Source organism: Onthophagus taurus, chromosome 6 (genome assembly GCF_036711975.1).
Source record: "Onthophagus taurus isolate NC chromosome 6, IU_Otau_3.0, whole genome shotgun sequence".
In the NCBI taxonomy this organism is placed as follows: domain Eukaryota; kingdom Metazoa; phylum Arthropoda; class Insecta; order Coleoptera; family Scarabaeidae; genus Onthophagus; species Onthophagus taurus.
The window spans coordinates 29,630,958-29,644,212 of NC_091971.1; the positions used below are offsets into that span (position 1 = coordinate 29,630,958).

The following is a 13,255-nucleotide window of genomic DNA, read 5'->3' on the forward strand; positions in this document are numbered from 1 at the left end:
CATTATATCTCATTTCATAAAACAACTAACCTCTCAATTAAAAGGGTTTTCTCCTCGACATTTAATAATTTAAATGATCCATCTCTAAGCCCAATAAAAGCGTACTTTGCGTTTTTTGTAATACATAACACATCACAGATTTCTTCAAGAATAATGCTTAAATCAACATTGGAACAATGCAAATCAGAAAACACCCCTAGAGATGAATCTATAGCATAAAACAACTTGTTTGCTTTGATATGATGGATTATTCGTGGGTTATAGTTCTTGTCGCATGTCTAAATCAGTTTAATGAATTAACATATAAGAAAAGTACAGCTCTTTAAAAGAAACATTCTTACTCCGTCACTTTTTATAGTTGCTAAAGTACAAGATTCGTAAAGATTAGTTTCACCTCCAAATTCACGAGCACCAAAATTTAAAGTTTGATCTTCGGTATTAAAACCGTGTTCAATTATGTTCCAATTTACCATTTCTAAGAAAAATCTATAAAAAATTAACTTGGTTTATTAAGAAAGATTTAAAAACGATTCTACTTACAGCGTCCTTGCGTTCTAAAACTGTTGCGTTTAAATATCTGTCAAATGTTTAACTTGCATCTAACTTCATGCATAAATATACACCAAAATTTGTAATGATTTAACAATTTCTAAATTTATATATATATTTAAAATTTTATGTTATTTAATACAACTTAGTAATGAATCACTTAATATATAAAAAGAATTTGTTGAAAAAGAATAGGAGTAACTTCACTCACAATTAGATAAAATCATTTCGCTATATTTTAAAAAATTTAAATATTGATTTTAAAGTGTTTTAAATTTTGATATATAAGCTTTATGACATTAACATACACTTAAATTATTTAAATTAACTAATTATTGATTTTTATTTACTTTAAGATATTAATATTTTTTCATGCGGTTGGTACTACTGGGAAATGACATATTGAAGTGACAACACCAACAAAAACGTCAAGTACGTGTTAAAAAGTGTCTTAGGCGTGATATGTTGCATTTTTAATGAATACAGTTAGAAGCAGTCTAAATTAACATGTTCTCGTCGTTGAAGAATAAAATTCGCGAGGAAACAGGTAGTGATTTGTCAAAATTCACGTCGAAAATCACCTCTACGACTCAACAAAAATTGGAATCGTTACGCGGCCGTTCTAGGCAAGGTTCGTCGTCGAGTATAAATTCGATTGTTTCACAAGAAGGATTAAAAGATGATGGTTCTTTAAGCGATATACAAAACGAGGAGGTGAGAATACGTTTGGTGCGAATAGAGGCAGAGTTTGCTCGGAAACTAGATGAAAAAGACAAGAGAATTTTGTGTTTGGAAACTGAGAAAGACGAGGCTTATCGACAGTTACAAAATTATAAGGAATTATTAAAAAATGCTGAAGATGCTAAATTAAAACTGGTAACTCATCAAGAAGATAAAGAACAAATAGAAAACCTTCAAACACAAGAACTTTCAAAAGTGAAGCATTTAGTTTTGCAACGTGATAAAGAGCTTGAAGAAAAATCGATAGCTTTAAAAGAGGCAAATCAACAATTGGAAAAATTAAGAAGTGAACTTCATAGACTTAGGCGGCAGGAAGAACTTTTAAGTGATGTTCAGGTAAGTTTATGATAATGGGCCTTATTTAGTACATACGGACGTATTTTTAGTTTTGTGATTGTCTAAAGTCACTTTATTTGCTTCTTTATTCACCAAATGACCAAATATTTAACCTAAAGTTTAATTTGAATTATTTTTATTCTGTTTTGTGATTTATTTTGTGTATCTATTTTAATAAATACATATTTAGTTTTTAAACTGAGATAGGTTGTAGTAAAACTAATTTTCAGTCTAAAATAAATCACTTTTTTTCATCCAGCTTTCAGTTTTGAGATATTTGTGCCTGTTACATTTACTTTTCTATTTTGGAAAAGTTCAAGTTGACAATTACAAAGTGTTGCTGGTATGTTTTAATTGTTAATATTGTTAACAAAAAGTTAATTGTAACATGGAATGCTATAATTACAATATTTATTACTCATTAAATTAAATAATGTAGGATTTTTCAGAGTTTATCTATAATTATACATGGAAATGGTAAAAATAGGGATTTGATCATATCCCTAAGGTGGTATATGATCAATTCATGGATGATGTTAAAATAAATAAATCTGTTGGGTAATTTCCCTGGAAAAAGAAAGTGATTTGATCAAATTCCTTAACTGTTTTAGTGAAAAGAAAGTATTTATTTAGTAAACCATGCATTATTAAATATAGAATAGTTAATACAACAATAATGATTGAAACACAAGTTATTTATTCTAATTTAATAAAAAGAACAAAGTTGACCTATTTTTCGGAAAAATTAAATGTGACAAACAATACAAAATTATTTGGGTTAATAAAAAATAAAAATACACATGTTTCAGTTCATATGACACATACTGTATAAGATACAATACAATAGCAGATAAAAGTAACAAATCACAAATATACATACATTTATGTATATATGTATAATATATAACATATGCAAATACATAACAGCAGGGTTCTACTGATTTAAATAAATGCTTTAAATCAAATGATTTATTTATTTTAATCAATGATTTAAATCAAAAATAAAACTGAAAATAAACCTGCACTTTATTACAAAATTGTTTATTATTAAATTGTTAATTTAATACAAAAATTAACATTCATTATAATATTTATATAAGAAAACAAGTTTTCCTGCCTTTTCAACACCTAACTTGTTTCGTAAAGTAGAGTGGAATTTTCAACAGAAGCTGATGATCAAACTGCACATAAAAATTGCTTTAATATTGGCAGTAGCTTTTCTACTTCAGCAATGTGTATTTGTGACACCCACCATTGGAAAGCACCGAGGGGTAAACCGTTGAACAAAATTAGTACACTAATTCCCAGATTTGTTATTAATTCCTCTAATTCTTCACTAATTCCCTTAATTCCTTACTATTTCCTCTAATTTTATTAATTTCCACGCTAATTCCCTACTAATTCCTCTAATTTTACCAATTCCCACTCTAATTACCTAGCAATTCACCAAATCTATCAAGTGAACTACGCCACAAAATGGTGTAAAATAAATCAAGCATATGTGTTTGTAGTATACGTATTAAAATAAAAAAAGTTGGTAAAAAAGCTAGAAAAAATAAACAGTTTATTTTTACATAAAGATACAGGTTATAGTACAGGTTATTTATAATAAAACTAAACATAATTTTTCTAGTGTATAATATTATTGAACAAAAATAAAAATTACTGTTTTTTAAACGCTTTATATCTGCCCTTAATGTTAAGTTGGTCTGCCCGTTTTATTTGAAATGGGCCGCCACCAATTAAATTAATAGGACCGTAAAAAATAAAATCTTTATGAACGGTATCAATGTCTTTTTTTCGGGGCCAAATAAATGTGTCAAGCTCTGCTTTCAGAAACTTTATTTTATAATGTGCGTTTCCTCTATCTTCAATTATCCGACCTATAAACCACGATTGGTCATAGAAAATCGCGTAATAGTTTTCTAAGAGTATCTCAAGTCCGGCAGTTTCCGATAAATTTTCTGATCTACACGGTAACATCTCATCTGATAACTCCTCCATATCATCGAAGTCGTCGAGTTCCATCACGTCTGAGTCAATGGATGAGTCACTGCTTGTGCCACTATCCTGATCCATGGGTAGCTTCTGTTTAGTCAAGGTCGGCAGGGAATTTTTGAAAGGTGTTTTTCTCGGTATTTTTCTTGTACTGCCTATAAATCTTTTTAATCGGTCAGTACTTAGTCTACCGTTAGACTGATCTAAAAACCAGCAGTACGATGACTTTTTAATAATTGAAGAATTTTTACCGACAATGAGTTTTACATATGGTGATTTTTCCGATACATTATGCACTTTTTCGGAAAAGTCTTTTAAACTTATAGAATTCGTTCCCAAACTATCACATTCGCGATCTTCATTAGAACTCTCGTTAGAAATTAAGTCCACAACCTCGTCCATAACTATATCGTCATCATTACTGATATTATTCGTTTTTGCCACATCTTGGTCAATTTCATTTTCTTCGGGGTTTTTGTCAGCTTCAACGTCGTCTTCGTCAATGTCTTCATTCTCCTGTGTTACTTCGTTGTTTTGTTTGTGTCTTATTAACGGTACTTGCATATATTTCCAATCATTTTCTTGTGGATTGATTCCAAATTGTTTCATGTCCTCTATGACATTTTGTAAAGCTTCTTCAACTGTAGCTTTGATATCCAAATTGAGAATTTCTTTTTCACGTGGTAAATTTTCTTTCTTCAGGCTGTTTTGTAATCTTTTGTCTTCCGTTGGAAATGTAAAAGTTCCCCTAAGATCGTTTATTGTATCAATTGTTGTCTTAATTCTCTCAACTCGGTTTAGCATATCCTTTATACTAAAATTTATTATTGTTGAATACGTGGAGGTCATGGACCTGGCAGCCCGAAATAAGGAACCTTTACGATCAATTCCCTGAGATGACTAGAGGTGGCAGTGTATTTCCCAATTGGCAAATTTATTCCTGATTTAGGAAACGCATTTTTGTTAAAATATGGGTGATGTCCTGTACATAACATTCATCATTTTTTTCGAAGTTGCAGTGGTACCACTCCCAATCTGGAACTGGCAAAGAATGGAGTAGCTCAGAATCTTTTGGGGTTGTTTTGTTATTTTTTTTATATTCAGGTGCTAAACGAGACTTCAAAGTATTTAAACGCATAGCTCTTAAAAGCCGAGTATCGCCATCTGAGGAAAATCCCATAATTCTGATGCCAAATTTTTTAGCTTCCTCCTTCATCCATCCAGGTTTAAGTATTTTGGGAAGTTTGTATATCGCGTTGCAAAAGCAGGTTACTTTGGAGAAGATACTGTCATGTTGGTCCAACGAAGTTACAACTTTAATATCATCAAATTTATGCTGAAGCTTTTCCCATAAATTAGTTTCTGCTTTCGATTTTGCCCACGCCTTCAAATTTCGAAAAATTAAAGCATTTTCATCTGTTAAGTTCACGGCTCGGTTTACGACAGGTCTCTGATTAATAATCCCCCTGGGATTATCCTCGGGATTGTCTAATTCCTCAGGAGATTCTTCATTTAAAAATTCTGAATTTTCAACAGAAGTTTTAGCCTTCTTCTTAGGAGCCCCTTCTTGATTACTAGACACAGATCTCGGCACAGATGCTTGAATTTCTTTTTTGTGTGATTTTCTTTTCTTTTTGAAATATTCGACCATCCAAAGTAGGACCTGTTTGTTGTTGCAAACAGGGAAATAACTACACCCATGCGTTTGTAGAACCAAAATCAAAGAGGGCGATCACGCGTTAGCAGTTTTATGCGACACGACGCCATTTTGTGCAATCTACTTCGCTTCCAGATTCTTCCAATTTTTTTCTAATTCCACACTAATTCCCCACTAATTCCCTACTAATTCCATTATTCTCTTATTAATTCCCCGAATTTCCAGAGTAATTCCCCAAATTCCCCACTAATTCCTCTAATTCCTTACTGATTCCTGAAGATTGTACACCAAAATTCCCCTGCGAAATACCCCTCGGAAAGCACTTACATTACTTAAGACTTCCTCTGAAAACATTACTGATGAAAATGGTTCAATTTTTGCTTGGTTTTATAGTTAGTGGTAGTAAACCGGTTTTTTCCACGGATGTTAACTTATAGTTAACATGTACCTACGAAGTTTTAGTAACGTCTAAAATATAGGCTATGTAATGGTTAGATAATTATAATTAGAATCCATTTTACCAGTTGTTTAATTTGTGAAAAGGTAATTAAATTTAATTCTCTCAGTATTGTACTTTTGAAACTGGTCTAAAATATAGGCTATGTAATGGTTAGATAATTATAATTAGAATCCATTTTACCAGTTGTTTAATTTGTGAAAAGGTAATTAAATTTAATTCTCTCAGTATTGTACTTTTGAAACTGGTTTTATTAATTAAGTCTTACTAGTTTTGGCCCATGGCCATCCTCAGAGACTAATTTTACAAGAGTTCACAAAAAGATCATATCGCAAAGTATTAAGTTCATAAATGTAATTATTCAAATAAAATTCTTTTAAGTTTAAGACGAAATAACAACACGTTAAAATTGAAGAACGTTCCGTCTTAAACTTAAAAGAATTTTATTTGAATAATTACATTTATGAACTTAAGATTAAGAAAAATTGGCTAAGGGCCGGTTTATCAATGTCAAGTTAAATCTGTTAGATACGCAACTCATGGATAAACTTGCCTGACAGATAACCTCAGTGAACCGTTTATCCAGCAACTTTCTACCCGATAGGCAGCAACCTACAAGATAGAACATAGATGGTACCCCTGAGTGTTAACATTAGAAACGGAAATGAAACGTAATTGGTGAAATTTGAATAATTGTCTTTAGTTTGTGAAGTTGATATAAACAGCAAAACACCTGATCGTGTTTTGGAGGTTATCATTCCCGTGTGCTTTCGGTATTGTGCTTTGTTTTCGAAAACCTCTTTTATAATGGATTCCTACATGAATATTTATTAGACAGCGATAAAGATGAGGATATTGTCCAACTCTTAAATTATAAACGACGACCATATATTATAAAAGAAAGACAAAAGTCAAAACCACTTTGAGGAGTTGGACAAACACGTTTTTTTTGTTAGATTTCGGTTAAAAAGGACACAGTTTTGTCAATCTTGGTTAAAATTAAGACGAGATTATACTATATTAGATTATAGATTGTATTATTATTTTTTTTTTATTACTAGATTATTATTTATTTTCTAAAACATTTTTATATTCGTTTGCCAAATCCATCAGCAAGTTCTTTTCTGCTGTACTAAAATTTGATGATCTTTTCTTTCTCTTGCTTATCCATCAACACAATTATATTTATTTTTGACGTTATATTTTAATTTCATTGTCATTTCCTTTCACCAAGCAACCAAACTTATGCTCACATTTTTTTGACAATATCTAATAGGTAAGTAAACCCTTAACCAGTACTTTACTATCTGGTGGGTATCCAAATGTCATATTTATCTATAAGATTGCCATAAACTACGGGTGGATAAACGATTCGTCGACGTTATCTATCAGCTACAATTTTAATTGACAGATAAATCGTCTTAACTAGATATTGATAAACCGGCCCTAAATTAGTTCGATACGAAAGTGCTATGAACTCCCAGGATGGTTCATTAACACATGTAAACATGGCATGACATCTTTGACAGCCAACGTAAAACTAAGTAGATTGTCAATAAATATTGATAGTCTGAGGACCGTTACTACCAAACCAATGCTATCTATTAGTTAAGCTATCTATAAGATACAATTTATCTCATAGATAGCAGGGTCGTGCGTACTACCACCTCCATTTATCTCATAGTTAAGAAATCCTTGAGATAACCAAGAAATTTAGGGATTTTTTTGTCTATTATGTTAAATTGACAGCTCTATGTGGTCAAAAGACTTACTATTAGGTATTTTGACGATATTTTAACCTGTTCTAACCTTAAAATGTAAATTTGAAAATGGAGACTGACAAAAGGCGACGAACCTTGTTGAATTTTCATTTGAAATAGTTTATTTCATACCATATTAGGAAAATAATTTATCACTTCATTCCTCCGTAAAAATTCAATATTTCCTTCTAGTGGGAGTTGATTGTCCCCTTCGTCAATTATAATATCCTCCTCATTTGGAGGTAGGTTGTCTTTCATATCAATACACAAGTTGTGTATGACTGCCGTTGCCACAATAATAGGCTGTATCCTGTAAATTATAAAAATCACGTTATAATTACATACTGTAGAGATAAAATAAATTCTATACCTCTCAAGTGATATTCTTAACTCGAGTTTTAAAGCTTGGAATCGCCTTTTCCATGTCCCATATTGTCGTTCAACAACGTTACGTGTTCTTATTTGAGCTTCATTATACAGCCTTTCTGCGTCGCGCCTTGGTTGTTCGAGTGGTACCAATAAATAATTCCTACAGCAATTGAAAAATGTACAAATCATACTAATATTTTAAATTTTATTACTTGTTTTGGTATCCATCATCTCCCAATAGTAATCCATTTCCAAAATCACCGTTTTCTAAACGATATTTTAATGTACTATTATTAAATATTGTTTGATCATGTGTTGATCCGGGCTACCTAGCTACGATGTCAATGATTCGCATCTTATCGTCAGATACTGTCTGAACATTGATAGAAAAGTAACCCTTTCTATTGCGATAATTTTCCGCTGTGAATCCACCTAAAATATTAATAGTGATGACTATATTTAAACAAAATTAATACTAAATGTTTGTATTACATACCAGGGGATTGAATTCTTATATGGGTACAGTCAATTGCACCAATAACAAACGGAAACCGGGTAGTATCATAAAACTGCCTTTGTGCATTTGCGATTTCATTACCTTCCGGCATTCTACAATATTGCGGTCTTAAGTTTGCAATGGCACAACTAACATGATGAACGACTGAAGATGCCAATTGTACACTCACTCCTGCAAAATCTACTATGGATACAACATACTGTAACATGTTACCTGTTGCATAAAACCGAAGAGTCAGCAACAAACGATTTGAAGGAGGTACAGCATTATTACTAAAATATTTATGAATTTTATATTAAATAATAACAATTAACAAATTACTTACGTCATGGATGGAGGTTTTATTACATCTTCTATTTGATTCAAAAGGTGATGAAAACTTTTTTTCGAGAGACGAAATCTCGCCATAAATTCAACATCTGAATGGTCAACTCTAAACCTTATTATCCTTTCGCTTCTTATAGGAAATAATTCATTAATTTCTTCAAAAATGTGTTCTTCATCTCCAATGTTGAAGAAATTATCCATGATGATTTTATCTAATATTAATTATTAATAGTTTTTTATTTAAGTTTATATTACTTTTCTTATTTTAACTAAAATAGTAAAACGCTCGAATTTTATACGTCAGCATAAATTCTATTTGAGGTTAGGTATCCGCATTTATCCCTTAGATAGCAACTTATCCGACACCCAATCCACGGGTTACAGATATTTCATAAGTTATCCCTTGGATAGCGGTATCTATAAGATAAATACAGTGGTAGTAACCAATTTTTAAGCTATCCGATAGATAACGCTATCAGAGACTTTAACTATGAGTGGTAGTAGTGGGCCTTAGTGTTGTTATTGAATAATAAAAGAATTTTTTATTTATTAAGAACAAACTATTAAATAAATTGTTCGATATGATTATCCTGAACTTCTTAGCAGAGGTACCATCTTTGTAGTGTTTCCTCTCTCACACGGCTTAACATGTGATGATCAATATTTTGGCAGACGTCAATAATTTTTTGTTTTAAATCGTCAATATTATCCAGCGGAATTTCATATACCTTGGATTTTAAATAATCCCATAAAAAGAAATCTAAGGGTGTCAGATCTGGTGATCTTGCTGGTCATTAAATCGGCCCCCGTCGACCGATCCACCGTCCATTAAAATTTGTATCAAGATAATTTCTTACCATTGCCGCATAATGTGGAGGTGCTCCGTCTTGATGAACGACCTTTAACTGACCGTCCACCATTTACCTGGCCCATTGTATCTCGACAGGTAGTCAACGAAAATACGTTGGTTTTTTCCCGACAAAAGTGATAACAAAATTTTCCATAAGAAAATATGTGGTGATAAAATATAGAAACTGACGTTTTTTTGTTCGTATTGATATCTCAATCTGTCCAGATGTTAAAAAAAAAGGGGGGGGGTTACTTTACGCTAGCACTGTATACATCCAAACAATCTGCCATAGTATTCCATCTTACATCACTTGGCAGCACTAATGCTTTTCAATCAAGTTGTCTCTTGGCCCTAGCTAATTGGTTATTTCTAAAATATTTTATAATTTGTGTAATGTGCTCTTTGATATTTGTTACTTCTAAATCTTTGCAAAGCAGGTTTAGAAGGTGAGGTGAACACCCATAAGTTATCACTGAAACGATGGGGTCCAATTTCTTTTGTATGGTTCTTCTCATTATTGCGACATTTGCAGCATTATCTGTTACAAATGATGTCACGTTACAGTTGTATTTTGATTTATACGAGAAAATTATATTGCAAGCAATATCAGTTAAATAGTGACTTCTATGGGGATTTCCGGATGTATGTATAGTTGCATATAAAAAAGAGTGCATTAGACCAACCATCAATAGATATGTTTACGCCACATCCAGAAAGACTTCCACAACATTTAGTTTTCTCTTCTTCATAAATTTGTTCCAAAAATGTCGTAGAAATTATTGTGCCAGAAGGGGGATTATAACCAGGCGTTAACAATTCAATTGTCTTCTTCAGTTGCGGGTTGTCCATACGTCTAAAGCTGCTATTTGTTGTAAATACAGCTCTTGCAATTTGTTTATCTATTTCTTGTTTTTTATCAATATGCGTTCGAACAATAAAGTTTTCTAAATTTCTGTTAGCATTCGTTTTCCGTTTTTTAGATATAACAGCCGAATCATTGTCAACAAATGACATCGACAAAATTGTAGATGAGCAAGCGCTTGTCGATCGTTTTTGAGAGGTGTTAATTGAAAACTGCTCATTACTAGTTCAGATGAGTTCTCAATTCCTATAGACTATAGAACAATATTGAAATAATTGAAAATAGTATTACATACACGGCCAAGGAGCAGATTGTTGTATTTTACATCATTGAGAGAGTAAGTATGTCACATTTTAATTTTTTTATTTAAGCAATGGCAAATTACCGGTTTTATGGTCATAATTACAAAAAAAAAATTGTACATTTTTACAATTTTGATGGATAAAGTGTCAAACTAATTAAATCTTATTTGAGTGACAGGTCACAGCAGGTCAGGGGTGCGGAAGCTGTGTCTGGTAAGCGCAATTTAAAAATGGGAATTCCTCAAGGCTCCATATTGGGGCCATTGTTATTTCTTTTATTTTTCAATTACTTCCCTACCTATCTGGGATAAGAAGTGCATTGCTTATGGTATGCCGATGATGCAACCCTTGTTTTAAAAGGGGATAATTATGGCGAGGTTTTGGATAGGGCTGAACATGCGTTAGCTATTGCGAGCAGAGTATTGGTGTGCTGTTAATAAACTTTGTTTAAATAACAACAAAACAGTTAAAACTCTTTTCACATTAAAAAAGTGAATTGGGAAGTAAGATCAGTAGAAACATCTTTATACTGAGGCAGCTAAAAACGGAGGTAACTCAAGAGGCGGTATATAGCGCGTATTATGCACTGATTCATTCCTTGTTGTCATATTCAATACTTACGTGGTGTAGCAGTCCAAGCAGTGCATATATCTTTACACTGTAACGGAGAGCGGTGGGAGTAGTGGGGGGGGGTCTTGGGTACACAGAAGACTGCCGAGATGTTTTTAATAGATTAAAGATTTTAATTCTACCCTCACTTTTTATTCTCGAATGCGCTCTATATGCTTTTGATAACAGGGGACATTTTACGATACATGCCGATATTCATGAGCATGATACTAGGAATAAGAATAAAATTTATAACAATTACTGCCGTTTATCCAAAACACAGCTTGGGCAGAGTACTTATCTCGAGTGGTACTTAACAAGCTGCCGATTGAATTAATAGGAGAGTCTAATAGAAGGATTTTTAAAGGTAGCTTACAAAAGATTTTGTGTCAGAAAACATTTTATTCTGTGCAGGAGTTCCTGAATGCAGGGATGGGATTGTAACCACCATACGCTCTTGATTTTTGTTTACGCTAGTGTATTTATTAAATAAGAAAATGTATTGAAAATTGGATGTATTTATTTGGACCAGTGTAAGAGCAGTAGCTTAGTAACACAATAAAGTATTATTCTTATTATTATATGTACTGTCTTCGTGTCTGCATTTTCTTGAATCATTGCCATCGCACGTATCACTCACGCGCATGATTGAGACAATTTCAAGCGTTTAGTTTCTTGAGCAAGGTTTTCGAATTTTTCAACATCATAAAGGTTTTCATAGTGCCTATCCGAACAGTAGATTTTGCTATTTTGAGCAAGAAGATTCTTATCACCCTTTGCCCCCCAAAGGGCCGCCCGGGACTAGGGACCGTGACATTTCTTTTCCTCGCCATAGCAATATCCTGGGAAATGTTAACAGTGTGATTTCCCGTTACCTTCACTGTTTTGTATTTAGCCACTTTGGGTCAGACATTTGATTTCCCTCCTATTACTTCTATCTGAGAGGTATTCCCTTATCAGCCAGCTGGGAACGTGTCCTGTAGGGGCTTCCCCGAGGAATAACATACTTATAGAAATATATTTGTACACGAATCATCATGGAGTATGAAAAGTATTACATTAATAATTAAAACTAATTATACTGCCGAATAATAAAAATACATGGATATCTCAAAACAGAAAGTTGATTAGAAAAATTATATTCCGAATTAAAATTTATTTATATATAAATTAATCGTTGTACAGGTTATCTTAGAAAAACACCCCAATCTTTTTCCTTTATTATACTATTTATTCATTAAGTCTAATTATCCCTAAATAATACAGACATGATTAATTCTTATACTGATATGTAAAATATTTATAGAATAATAAATAAAAAAGATATGGGTTTGAACATTTCTGTTTGTGCAAGACAACCTGTATATTTGATGAAAAGTACAATTTAAAATAGTCGTGTAGTTATGTAGTTTACTCTGTAAATCACAAAGAAATGAATGTTTTGTGGGCTTCGTTGCTGAAAAAAATCTCCTTCGTTTTAAAAGGTATGTGCTTTATTGCTATATAAATATATTTTTATTTTTATATTTTATCCATTTACATTATTGTTCCCTTTCATACAAATGTAGGAACCTCCAAAAAACTTGAAATGATTCAATAAGTTTCGTTTGAATAAAATTTTATTTTTAGGACGATTTAGAAAGCTTAAGACACTCTAGTGCACGCGATTTATCCACGATGGCATCAGAATTATCAAAAAGCGAAGAGGATCGACGACACTTATCGGATTTGGTGGCGGTGTTCCGAGAGAGAGCTGCTCAAGATTCGAATAGCGATGCTTTTGCTGTCGAACGTAAACTATTGGAACAGCGTCTGGAGGAGGCCCATTTACATTTAGCTGATATAAAAACATCGTGGAGTGATAAGATCGCGTCATTAGAAACACAAGTATATAGTGATTTAAAATATTTATTCTCAGCTT

The 13,255-nt window shown here is 32.3% G+C and overlaps 2 protein-coding genes across 2 annotated transcripts in view; one reads left to right on the plus strand and one right to left on the minus strand.

Moving 5' to 3' along the window:
• The window catches only part of LOC111416529 (rough deal), a 63,716-nt gene extending 63,109 nt beyond the window's left edge, over positions 1-607 (minus strand). Inside the window, exons 1-3 of the mRNA XM_023048577.2 lie at positions 541-607; positions 342-486; positions 31-278 (exon numbers count right to left, since the gene is read on the minus strand). Of these exons, the coding sequence (XP_022904345.2) occupies positions 31-278; positions 342-473 (380 nt within the window). The 5' untranslated portion in view covers positions 474-486; positions 541-607. The remainder of the gene's footprint in view (positions 1-30; positions 279-341; positions 487-540) is intronic.
• A 334-nt stretch (positions 608-941) lies between these two features.
• LOC111416526 (Golgin 97) overlaps positions 942-13,255 on the plus strand; it is a 33,433-nt gene continuing 21,119 nt past the window's right edge. Inside the window, exons 1-2 of the mRNA XM_023048575.2 lie at positions 942-1,626; positions 12,964-13,221. Coding sequence (XP_022904343.2) covers positions 1,057-1,626; positions 12,964-13,221 — 828 coding nt within the window. The 5' untranslated portion in view covers positions 942-1,056. The remainder of the gene's footprint in view (positions 1,627-12,963; positions 13,222-13,255) is intronic.